A 13,027-nucleotide genomic window follows, 5' to 3' on the forward strand; every position below is an offset into this window, starting at 1 on the left:
AGTGGGAGGAACTTCTATGTTGGCTGAATGAAGGAAGAAGTGAATGTGCTTACAAAAAATGAAAGCTTATCCATTTCTACTTTTCCCAGCTGTCTCCTTGTAAAACATGTACACTTTTGAGGCTTAACTGACTTTGATAATTTTATGATAATTTATTTTCTTTAAGTGTGGGTGAGTTGGCAAGTGATCACATTGGTTCTGTTTTGTTGTGAATAAATAGTATGTCAGAGTTTTATGCTGTTTCAAAAATGTTATTTAGAATAAAACTTCCTTTGAAGCCACAATAGTCTCTTACTCAAAATATTTATTTAGACCATATTGTTTAAATATATATAATTCCCTTAAGGAACAATTGTAGTCTATAAAAATCTGAATTTAAAACAAACAGACCTTCTGGAATTCATGGAAATACAAAATGGATATTCCAGTGTGTAAGTGTTTATATACAAAAAGAGTTGAGGTGTTCCAATGTTTGTGTGTTTAGGTACAAGAAGAGTAGAATTCATAAAAAAGATGATGATCTGAAAAGTTTAATTCCCTAATGTGCCAGAGGTATAAAGTTATTTAAGTAGAGAAAATATTTGAAGCATAGTGTAGTTCAGAGTAAATGCATGAATGTGAGTCAACCAGTGAATAAATAATTATACATAAAAAAATAAAGTAAATCTACAGTCTCTTAATTTGTTCTGTTGTGAGTATAGGTATAGTTAAAATTGAGAAAAGTATGCTTTAAACACAATGTAAAATTAGCCTATTTTTGTAAAATAATTAAATGTTATCAAATTAATAACTGAAAGTATGTACGTCTTTTGTGCTGGAGTTGACACATAGTCCTTGAGAAATCATCTCTTTTTATTGGGAATTTTTTAAATTTTGGTAAAGCAGAGGTGATTTTTTTTTTTTTTTTGGAGTTATGAAAGCTTGTGTTATTGCAATTCAGATTACATGAATATTTTAATGTCAATGTTGTTGCTGTATCTGAATTTATAATTAGATAGTTTGTAAAGTACCTTGTTTTTAGTGGAAACACTGCTTTCTAAACTGTTTTGTTTGGGTTTGGGTTTTTGGACCATATTATAATCAAGTTGTGAGTTCATTAACTAATGAATGTGATATTTAAATAAGCTCTTTCTAGCGTGTTATGTTCTGATATATTGCTCAGTCAGTAAACTGTTGAAGTGGAAATAAGAAATTTCGGGAGAAATATTTCCCCCCTACAACCTACAAATGCATATGTTATTCTTGCTTAGTCAGCATTTATTTCCTTTGGTATCCCTATTCTTATTACTAATTCTTCCAATCACCAATGGATACAGCAGAAAGTTTTATAATCTAGCTAATATGTAATTGGACTGTTGACACTGGAAGACAGACCCTGAAATGTCAGGCACATTATACAGTTGCATGTTTCCCTAGTGGTAATGGAGCAGCAAATGAGAGGTAGAGGTGAACTAAGAAAGGAGTCTGTAGTGAGGACTCACTGCAAACCGCACTGGGACCTAGAGATTTAATGTTCATTAGTGAAAAGAGAAATACTTCGGACTTGCCTGATGCAAAGCATAGGGAACAGTAAAACCCCGTCCAGTCTTAATTCTGTGTAAATGAAATTTGGCCCAACTGTGTTAACAATATCTAAAATACTGTCTGTTACAAGTGAGACAGTTTATGTAAAAATCCAGATGGTTCCAGGAATAGGATTATCTGGAAGCTGTGTAAGTGAGCATAGCTTTCAGTTACAGAACTGCAATTTCAGGTAGTTCCATGCCTATCCTCCAATAACCACCCCTGGCCCCCACCGCCCCAAATCAGTAAGCATTGACTGCATCTAAAGCTGTAGAGAGATCTTTTCCTGGCAGTTCTGGTAGTTACAGTAGATTGTTAATCTGTGAATGATCAGAATAAATTCCTTCTGTCTTCAGAATTTCCATGCAAATTAGAACTAAATGTATGAGATAAATTTATTAACTGTAGTCTAGGAGCATAGGTCAGCTTTAGCAAGTTTTAAGCATAGGTTTTTCTCCATAAAAAGTTACACTTCATTTATGCTAATTTTCTATGGATTCACTTTATAATGTAAACTGGTGAGATGATTTTTTAAAGTACCTGTAAAGAAATGAAAGATTATTTAGTGTGTTTTCCAGTTTTCTAAGAAAGAGTTGGATTGTTACAGATATAAGATGTTTACATAAATGGCATTTCCTATTCTAAACTTATTTTTTTACATCGCCATTAAAGTACAAGAAAAGGGGGCACCTGGGTGGCTCAGTTGGTTAAGCCTCCGACTCTTGATTTCAATTCAGATCTTGATCTCAGGGTTGTGAGTTCAAGGCCTACTTTGGGCTCCATGCTGGGCATGGAGCCTACTTTAAAAAAAATAAATAAAGTAAAAGGAAGGTTGTTTTATATTTTTTTAAAACAAGAATGAAAATGAAATTAATAAATCAAAAAGGAGAAAAAACAAGGAATTGGGGAGTAGATAAATAATACCAGAACTATGCTAGATTTTATTGGGATGACAAGAGTGTCTTTTGAAGTGTATCTGATAGATTAAGAAAGCATTTAAGTGAAACTCAGCAGAAGAGTAATCTTCTAATAATAGTATTTGTATGTCATGTTTTACGTTCACCAACATTTCACCTGAGCATTATTTTATTAGAATGTATTTTTCTGCATTATTGCTTAGTGGATAAACTTAAGTGGGAATATATAGTAGCAGCAATATTTTTTTCTGTTTGGGATCCCTAGCTTTACAAATCAAGCATCTTGTAAAATATGTAATTTTTTAAATCTTATTCTGTTTCGTCTACGTTTCTAATGTAAAGGTTAAATATGAATGACACAAAACGTTCTGTTAGTGAATGAGCTTTGTTTTTTCACATTTTTTGGTAAGAGGTTTTGATGGTATCTGAATTTATTTTTAAAACTCTTCAAGCTGCTACCAACATGAAGCCTTTAAAAATAGAAGTGGATGTTATTTATTAAAATGCTGAAGAAACTCGGTACCTTTGAACCGATGCTGATGCTTTTTCTCCTCCTTTCTTTTCCAGGCCATCCGTTGCACACTGGTAAACTGCACGTGTGAATGTTTTCAGCCGGGGAAGATTAACCTGAGGACTTGCGATCAGTGTAAACATGGCTGGGTGGCACATGGTGAGGAAAATCTGGACTTTTCTTCCTGTTCTTGTTAGGTTCATGTGAATGTGCGTATTTTTTCTGAGCAGTCCCTGCCTGGGAGGAGAGAGGGGTCAGCTGTGCTCTGAGTGTTCGTTAACATTCAGGCTGCAGCTCTCCAACAGCATATTCTCGGCTCCAAGGAGCAAGGCTAGGCGAGCAGAGCAGCTCTTAGCAGAAGGGTGCGATGTTTATAGGACAGTTGGGCCGTGGGGTTCTGACTGAACACAGCAGCAGCCAGTAAGTACCAGGCCTGATGGAAACTCAAACATACCACAGTTGGCCTTTCAGGGCCCGGACCTCAGAGGGAAGCTGGCAAACCCTCTTTGCTTGAGGAGAATTCATCGATGACTGCTCACCCTTGTCATATGCGCTTGAGGCTACGTTTATTCTCCCAGATGTTAAATTTTGTATGGTCCAAGGTGGGTGAGAGAGTGAACGGGAACATTATTTGGCTGGTATCTGAGAAAATAATCTGTAAATACCCCCTTTCAGTGTGCATCAGGATTGGAGGTGGCTGGTGTTGGAGTGGGAGCTCTGCGTAGGTATGTGTTGGGGCGAGGGTGACCCAGGGCCATGGCTGGAAGTGTTGGCAGCTTTTTGCAAGATGCACAGAGCCCGTCCCATCAGTGTGCCTTGACTGAGCAGTTAATATCTTCTTCTGTGTAGCTTATGTTTCTTACGTTAGGCAAAAAGAGACTTAGAAAAAAGCAGACATTTTCTTTACTTCCTAGGATGTAGAATTTTAAAAGATAGGTAATGTTTATGAAAGAAATTTTGGCTTAAGATTTTTTTTGACAGCCTGGGGTATTGGCTCTTCAGTGGACACATTCTTCATTCCCAAGCTGTGCCAAATATCCAGTGGGTTGTATTTTTATAAATATCATGTTATTCTAGGAAGATCTGAGGTACAACACTGGGCTGTGCCTTGAAATGCTTTTAATTTATCATGTACCTTGCTTGTTCAGGTGTGTGTGTTGGCATTGTGGGGACATTTCAGCCATGTTTCTGTGTGCAAGAGAGAAGAGGTGGAGAGGGTGATAGGAGGGGAAGACTCTGGAAGGAGTGTGTCTGGCAGGCAGGGCCACCATTTCTTCAGTGCCTTCAGGGACGGAACTCTTTCCTGTTTCATTAACAAGGGCAAAATCTGCAGCTCAGTCTGATTTGAAACAGCAGATGAGCTGCTGTTCCTTTTGCAGTCTGTGTGTGTTACTGTGATTTCTTTTCTCTTCCTATAGTCATTTCCTAGGACTGCCATAACAGAATACCACGACCGGCTGGCTTAAATCAGAAATTTATTTTCCCACGGTTCCAGAGGCTGGAAGTCCACAATCAGGGTGGTTTCATTCTGATTTCCTGGCTTGCTGACGGCTGCCCTCTTGTTACGTCCTCAAATGGTCTTTCCTTTGTGGGCAGGCACCCCTGGCATCTCTGTGCTTTCAGATTTCTTCTTATTCTAAGGACACTAATCAAACTGGATTAGGGCCCACTCTAGTGGTCTCATTTTAACTTAACCAGCCTCTTTAAAGGCTCCATCTTCAAATATAGTCACCTTTTAAAGTACCAGGGGTTAAGGCTTCAAGGTATATATTGGGTCGGGGGCATAATCCAGCCCGTAACACTTCCAAATATCCTTGTTTACCTGAATAAGTGTTGGCTTTACTAGGTGATATGTACCAGAGGTTATGTGCTGAGGCAGTGATGGTTCACATCCTGGCTCTGCAACCTCAATGGCCCAGAGTTCAGCATCTCTGCAGCCTAGGTTTCTTATCTGTAACACAGGATGAATATTACGTACTTGGCAGGATTATTGTGAGAATTAAAGGTAAAGTGTATGAAGCCTTTCAAATAAATAATTGTATGTTAAAAGTAAGCAACTGAACAATGGGTAAGCAATAAAAGTGAGTCAGTCAATTAAACAAAGGACTTTTCATTCATTCACTCATGTTTTTCCAAAGCCATCTGTGTTACTGTCATCTGTGTACTGTGGTAGCCTTGTGAGTATGAAAGTTGACTGTGTCACCAGTTTGAATTACATGTCCAACTTCCACGTACATATTACATTAGCATTTTAATTGGTGGTGGGGGATGGGGGGAGAAAAGTATTTCTTCTTTCTCGAACAAAATAAACTATTTCTAGCCAATGGTTGTTTCTAAGACTTTCTGAGGGATGTGATTTTTCACCAAACTTGAATAGGGCATTTCTGGTACATCAGCCTGTGCTTTTCCTACCATGTCATTAGAAGTCCTGTGTCTCTGGGATATTAATTATAGGGTTTCACAAATCTAACTTTTTCACCACTATTACCTTGACCTCTCTTCTCCCCCTCATGTATATTGGTCAACAACTCCAAGTATGTACACACAGATGGACAAACCCCACTCTTCCCCCATTCATTAGGACAAATATGACAGGGATTTGCTTCCGGCTTTTGAGTTGGCAATGGGCTGAGAGCACCCACTCTTTTTGCCCTTGGCATTTCAACTAGTTGCTTCATTCTCTCCTCCTGCACAGAAAACCCTGAAATCATATCTCTAGTTATTTCTACTCAGAGGTGAAGTATAGCAGTTTTCCTGGCTGCCTTACATGTTATGGTATCCTGTGTGTGGGGCAAGGAGGAAATGAGGTTTTTTTTTTTAGTGTGTCTCTTAATGTAGATGGAACAGCAGTGAGACTACTGAGAATACATCTCATAGAATTGTTTCATCATATCACTAAACATACTCCACGTGTTATTATATTATAATAAATATATGCATATGTATATGTGTGTGTGTGTATATATATATATATATTTGTTGTTGTTGTTGTTGCTGTTGTGAGGCACATGGGTGGCTCAGCGTCCAACTCTTGATTTTGGCTCAGGTCATGAGACCGAGTCCTGCCTGGGGCTCTGCTCTGGGTGAGGAGCCTGCTTAGGATTCTCTCTCTTCTTCTCTTTGTTCCTCTCCCACTCCTATGCACAAACTCTCCCACTCTATCTCAAATAATTAATAATAATAATAAAAGTTGCTGCCAAAAAAAATAACCAAATGTCAGAATAAAGTGTTCTTTATAAAAAGAAAAATGTTTAGAAATTTTGTGGCGTCTTTTGAATGAATATGTCCCTATATCTCTTTTGATAGAAGCATCTTCAGTTTCTTTGTAAGATGTTGAATTTCATGGGTCATTATATCACACACACACACGTGCACACACACACACACACAATTCCATAGCTTTACAGATTGCTTCTCCAACCTGCTTGAATTGTTGACATTAGCTACTTTGCAACAATCTTGAGAAAGATGTTTTAAAAAATTAAAGAGAGTGAGTGATTAATTCATCATACTGTAACACTTAGATTTTGAAATTATGCACTGGGCCATCTGCTTTTCACAAATTACTTCCTTGAAATCTTTAGCACCATTGAGTCTAGAGGGGGAGAAAACCCAAAACAGCTTCTACTACCAATAGGTATTTCCTACTGAATTAATAAAGGATTTCCTGTTCTTTCTCCCATGAATGAATTTTAGCTCTTTCACTTTGATTAATAGAAAGCAGGGCTTTATTGAATTTATTTCAAAATAAGCTTTTTTTGGTATAGGATTTCCATACCTACAGTATGTAATAAGCCAGACTTTCTAATTTTATAAATTTCTGTTCAGAGTTCTTGGATAAAGGACTCTAGCATCCTGCCAGCTAATTCATTTAACAACTATATTTCTTTTTCTCCTCTGTTTGCATGATCTTTTCTGTGTTTTTCCTTCATCACCTAAAATATAGAGTGTGTCTTGAAAGAAATTAAAATTCCTACAAGTTTTAATTTTTCTTGGTTTAAAAGTGCCAAAATAAGATACCAGGATAAAAGCAGCAGTGGACTTATTTCCTGGTGACATAATGTTTATGTTCATAGAAATTTAGTCTGTTGTATCTTGACCCTTTCCCACCATACTAGAGTAGTAATTCAGCCATTCGTGGAATTAAAGCTTCAGGCAAAGATTTTACATAGTCTTAGAAAATAGCAAGGGGGCACCTGGGTGGCTCATTCAGTTAAGCATCTGCCTTCAGCTCAGGTCATGATCTCAGGGTCCTGGGATCGAGTCCCTCATGGGGCTCCAGGCTCAGCAGGAAGTCTGCTTCTCTTTCTCCCTCTGCCCATCCCCACTGCTCATGTGCTTTCTATCTCTTTCTCTCTGTTATGTTTCTCAAATAAATAAATAAAATCTTAAAAAAAAAAGAGAGAGAGAGAGAGAGAAGAAAATAGCATGTAACCAGTGAATACCCAGTAGTGGTGTGTTGGAAGGAGGGAGGGTGGTAGGGGGGCGTGCTTGCTTTTAATGAGAAGTGCCTTTGTGAAAAACTGGAGCATGGTACAAAGGTTGAGAACTATGGTACTAAATCATTTTTTAAATCTATTATGTGCAAATTGGTTGTAATGACTTTAGTCTAGATGAAGACTTTATTTCTAAACCATTAAGATAAATAAAGTAGCAAAGATTTTAAAAAAGTAAATTATATTCTAAATGATTTTAGGAAATATTTAGTGATAATCCAAGACAACTGGAAATTTTTTTCTTTGAGGATGGGGAATATTTGATTTGTGTATTTGAGAACAGAGGTGGGCAGATTTTAGAAAGGTGATATATATATAGAATTTTTTCCTTTACTACATCAGTGATTTTTACCTCCAACAAAGCCTGTTTGTTAAAACTACCTTTAAGGAAAAAAAAAAAAAAAACAACTCCTGTTTCTTAGTATGTCTGGCAAGCATTTGGCAAGGAGATGAGGCTTAATGAATAAAGAATATGTTATATAGCTTCATGAAGCCCACAGCAGATTTCTCAGTACAAATTATTTTCTTTATAGAATACTTTAATTTAAACCAAAAGGATGCACCATTCCAACAAGCTGCATGAAAGCTAGCATTTTCGTTTACTTCCACGCAATCTAAAGTAACACTAGTGGTACTTTCTTTGGCTCAGGTCTGCCTGTGAGAAAGCTTGTTGCACCAGAATTCTTGAGACCTTTCCTTTATTATGTTCTATAAATGTGATTTCTCTTTACTACCTCCGTGCATTCAAGAAGACAGTCCTGCATTATTGCTTTAATTATTTGGTCATCAAGCCAGCTGCTTTCCTGCCCGAATCCAAACTCTTCTGATTTTTTTAACGTAAAATGAGCAGGCTTGGCCTGCATCATCTGGATCAGCAGTGAATAGATATTTATTAAACATATATCATATGTAAAGTACTGTGCCAGGTTTCTTTCAGTTCCTTAGTTCTGTGCCACAGGAAATGGTGAGCAGTATAAAGTTAATTTAGTGTCATATACCAACCAGTTTTACGGTTTAATGTACTGTAAGACTTAATATTCATATAATCCATTAATTTCAAACCTTTCTTTTTTGTAATTCACTGGAAGTAATTTTTCTTTTCTTTTTTTTTTTTTTTTTTTCTCAGCATCATTGAATTTGACTTCTCAGCTTTTTTACTCAATACATCTTATCAGAACAGGGATATTTATAGAGACCCTCACCCAAATAGAAAAATAAGACACCCCCTTAAATTTGAATTTCAGGTAAACAGTGAATATTTTTAGGATGGCCGTGTATCTGCAGATTCAGTTGTATGAACCCGTATTTTGATTTGCTAACACTGGCAAGCATATACCTAGAAGAAAATTATAGTGAGACTTAATCTGCATAATTAAGTTCTTAAATCAGGGCCATTGGTTCTGAAAATTCTATATTCAAAAAAATTCTATAATCAAAAACTTTCTGAATATGTCAAAGGTCACGAGATCTCCGCATTTTGTTTAGAAATTCCTCAGTTTTGTTGGCGGCATGGTGTACTTTATAAGGATTTAAACAGAGTGGATCAAAAGCAGTAATTTTTCATTTTATCCCATGAAAAGTCACATGTCTTTATATTTTGTCCCAGTCTGTGCTCTTCTTATGAATTGTCTAAACATCTGTGAAAGTAGTTTATTCCTAACTGGTAACTCTGTAATATTCTCCCTGACTTAAGTCCAAAAGCCAGTATAACTAATGTAGTAGTAACCTCTCCTTCTCCTTCCTCCTTTCTTTCCTGGTTTCCCCCCTTCACACCCCAAATAGAAGTCTTTTATCATAAATAAAGCGTGACATTTCTGTGATATCATGCTCACTCAGCAACGGTTTGTGTATGATGATTTGTAAATTTTTCAAAAGTAAGAGAAGAGGGTGATTAAAAGGAAAGGTAATCCTCCCAAATATTAACCTACAAGAAAGCTCTGACCTCTTTTTTTTTTTTTTACTGACCTGGAGATTGTCCCAGTAAGAGTGGATTTTGCTTTTGCTTTGGGAGAGACTTGTTGCAGGAGGGTATTTAGGATCTGGTGAAAAGTGTTAAGTGTACTAGCTTGATTCCTTAGCACAGTAAATACCAGCTTTGCAAGTGAGAACTTGATCCTTTGGGAAGATGTAAGTGGTCATGCTGCCAGGGCTTTGCATGTGGGTAGGAACACCATAGTCCTCTTCCCCTGGCACACTGGTTTGGAAAAGGTAGGAACTAATGTAGTATCTGCTTAAAAGAATCTGTCCAGAAGTAGACTTAGTTCTTCCAGATTCTGATGTTGAAACCTGGCTTGCCTAGCCACAAAATTCATTTTTAGTTAGGGAAACCACTTTTATAGGTGTCTTCTTAGCTCTGATGAGGCAGCTGGGTCCTGTTCTCTCCACAGACAACGTCCTTGAACATCTTTCCAGTTATTTTTATCTTAAAGAGCAAAAACAAGGCCATTTTCCTGCCTGGCATGGGAGCGTTCTTTGCTTGACCTGAGGGCACCATGCCCTCTTCTTTCCTTTACTCCCTGATCACAGCTGATAAGCTTTAAAGGGAGGACATCCTCACAAATGCAAAAGTTCGGTGCCTGATTAATGGCATTAGCTATATTCTTATAGTGTCCCTGAACTGCTTATTTTGATTTGTTTCTTAGCCTGCCCACCTTTTGGGATGGTGCTTTGAACTCCCTAAAATTTTTCTTTTTTAATCACAGCACAAACAGTGCCTCCCCTTCAAAGTCCTGGGCTCTCTGCCTATTAGCTCCCCACATTTTTTTCCCTAGCTGCTTCTTACTCAGATGGAACATAAGATGAGTCTGGTAAATTCTGGCCTCTAAAGTGTACAGTGCCAGTCTGCTGCTAAGGAGTTTCTAGGGAGGATCTTGAGATTGAAGCATACGGAGCCGGAGCCCCAGGGTATGAGGAAGCTTCAGATACACAAATGGGAGGCAGGACAGAAAAGTGGGTAAGAGTGCCTCTCTATTTAAGCTCAGAAGCCGGCTCTAGGCTCTACCACCTACCATCAGTAGAACTTTGGCCAAGTTAACGTAATCTCTGTTTTCTTGTCTATGAAATGTGGATAATAATAGCACCTAGTTTGTAGGGTTCTTCCTAGGATTAAATAAGATAATCTACTTAATAGTGTTAGTTGTTGTTATCTCTAAACTGTTACCAAAGTAAAACTTCACCCTTCAGGGCGTGAAAGACATGTATTAGCAGAGTTTCGTGGTTAAAAGTTGGATTTACCAGGCAGTGGTCAAATCCCATCTTGATCCCTAATTAATAAGCCTCAGTTCTTTTATCTGTAAATGCAAATAATAACAGGAATATACCTAAATATCACAGCAAGGTTTTGAGGAAGATTAAAGAGAAAAGTGGACTTAATACTGATGATAATATACAGAGCCTCATTTAAGGTACAGGGGTACAAGCTTCTTTCCCCTTCCAGGGAAGGTTTTCTTCAGGGCCCAGTGGCAGAGTTTAGGTTACCAATTCTTTCCCCATTAAATCTAGTCCTGTTCCGTACCTTCCATTTCCCCTAAAGTGTCATTTGAGCCCTTATTTGAACAGAAGTCAGAAACACTTTTTTCCCAGAAGTCACATTTTGAGAAGTGTAGACCAGTTAAAATGAATTGTAGGAATATTTATGTTGCAAGTCCAAAAACCAGAAATAGATGAATTTCAGTCAGATTTCAGACTACTTTTGACCACTTTCACACCTATATTCTTGCATATAAAGTGCTTTGATGGGCTAACCACTTTATCATTTTATTGTACTTTATTACATCATAAATTTTTATATCTTGCTAACGATCCTACAGGAAGCTTAATTGTTTATAGGAACATCTTAATTAACTGGAGTTCACCAGGTTAAGCAGAACACAAATTGAAGGAGTTATAAATGAAACACTCAGCTCCTCTCATTTTACTCAGGATGCACTATTGAGATAGACCAGGAGGTTCTGCTGGGTCATAAGGACTCCAGTATGTCACAGCAATATCAGGTCAATGCTCTTAACCATTCTTCCTTTTCCCGTTATGTCATAGTGGTGACTTCTTCCGAACAGGGGCCCTCCCCCTAACCTTTGTTGAAGAGTGAAAACACGAAAGGAGGTAACTATGGTAATTCAGAGAAATTCTGACTCCTATTCTGGGAGGTATAAAATGTTGTTTATGCATCCCATTCCTTACCAGGTTTTGCCTTCTGGGAAGGTAGGTGTTTGTAATTTTTCAAAAGCTTCTTGAATTCATCTGTTAATAGTTAGTGAGCATAGAGCTAAAGTGCTGTATAGATGGTATTTTTAAGGTGTTACTGTTTAAGGTGTTACTGCCACAACTAAGCAAAATCATAAGCAGTAGTAGAAGGGGCCCCCTAGTAAGGTCTCTCCCTGGAGCTGTTCCTTGATGCACCAGGGAAATTGCCATTTTGGCCTCTTAGGCCTCCCAGCCTGCTCCGTATGGTCAAGCAGGTGATGCTACAAATGCAAGCCCAGACCCATCAAAATGAAAGGACAGTGTTGTTGGGCCTTAAATTCAGTTGGCCAAGGAATGCAACGGCAACTCTAGACCTGGCTGTCCAGTGAGGAAGCCACTCTTACAGATTCGAGCATTTGAAATGTGGCTAGTCTAAATTGAGATCTGTTGTAAATATATACACTGGATTTTGGAAATATAATCTTAAAAAAATGTTAAGTATCACATTAAGAATTACTGATCCATTATCTGCATGTTGGTAATATTTTTGATGTAATGACTTAAATATAAAATGTACTCTTAAAAATTAGTTTCATTGTTTATTTTTTACCTTTTAAAAGAGACAACAAAAATTAAAGTATGTGAATTGAATTGTATTTCTATTAAACATAGTGGTTCTAGGCCCTTGGTGTGAGGTAGTACTATTGGCGGACTGAAGCTTAAGTTAAAGTGGCTTTCAGGTAGAGTAGTTAGAATTGGTGTGAGAATCCTAAAAACCAAAACCCAGTCTCCTGTCCTCCCTTCACTCATCACTGTCAGCTCTTCCTCAGTCCTTGGAGCTTTCATACTTGCTGCACTATTGATCATGTCCAGTCTTTCCTCTGCCCTTGTCCTCAGGGAAGAGGGATCCCCCTGCCCCCAGGAGCAATTAAGTGTTCCCTTCTGAATGTGCTCAGCGCACTTTACTGAGACCAAAGGGTTGTTTCTGTGGCTTACTGATCCCTCCACTAGCTCGGGAGCTTAGGCAGGCCACCTCTTCATCTCTGCGTGCTGATACCCACTGCCGCGTCTCCTACACGGGAGCACAGGAACAAAGGTTTGTGGAAACTCCTAAGTGTATCTAAGAGTCTCTGATTCCTAATTGCCGTTTCTTTTCCAGCAGCCTCTTCCATGCTAAGTGGTAAGCACAGCTGCAGACGCTTGCCTTTAGTCCCACTTCTGCATTTCTCTTGTCCAGCCTCTCTGTTCTCGCCTTTGCTGTTTTCTTCTGTCTTCAGACAACAAAACCAGTGAAAGGTAGGTAGGAGGTTTTAGCAGCCTGACTAGCCAGGAAGTAAATTTCAGGGAAGTTCAATTTG

General features: G+C 38.1%; 1 protein-coding gene across 9 annotated transcripts in view; it reads left to right on the top strand.

Annotated features, from left to right (window-relative positions):
* BNC2 (basonuclin zinc finger protein 2) overlaps nt 1-13,027 on the top strand; it is a 431,681-nt gene that overhangs the window by 270,043 nt on the left and 148,611 nt on the right. For all 9 annotated transcript variants that reach the window (XM_059143441.1, XM_059143448.1, XM_059143449.1 and 6 more), the window contains one exon: nt 3,048-3,150. In XM_059143441.1, coding sequence (XP_058999424.1) covers nt 3,048-3,150 — 103 coding nt within the window. The remainder of the gene's footprint in view (nt 1-3,047; nt 3,151-13,027) is intronic.

This window comes from Mustela lutreola, chromosome 12 (genome assembly GCF_030435805.1).
Source record: "Mustela lutreola isolate mMusLut2 chromosome 12, mMusLut2.pri, whole genome shotgun sequence".
Classification (NCBI taxonomy): Eukaryota; Metazoa; Chordata; class Mammalia; order Carnivora; family Mustelidae; genus Mustela; species Mustela lutreola.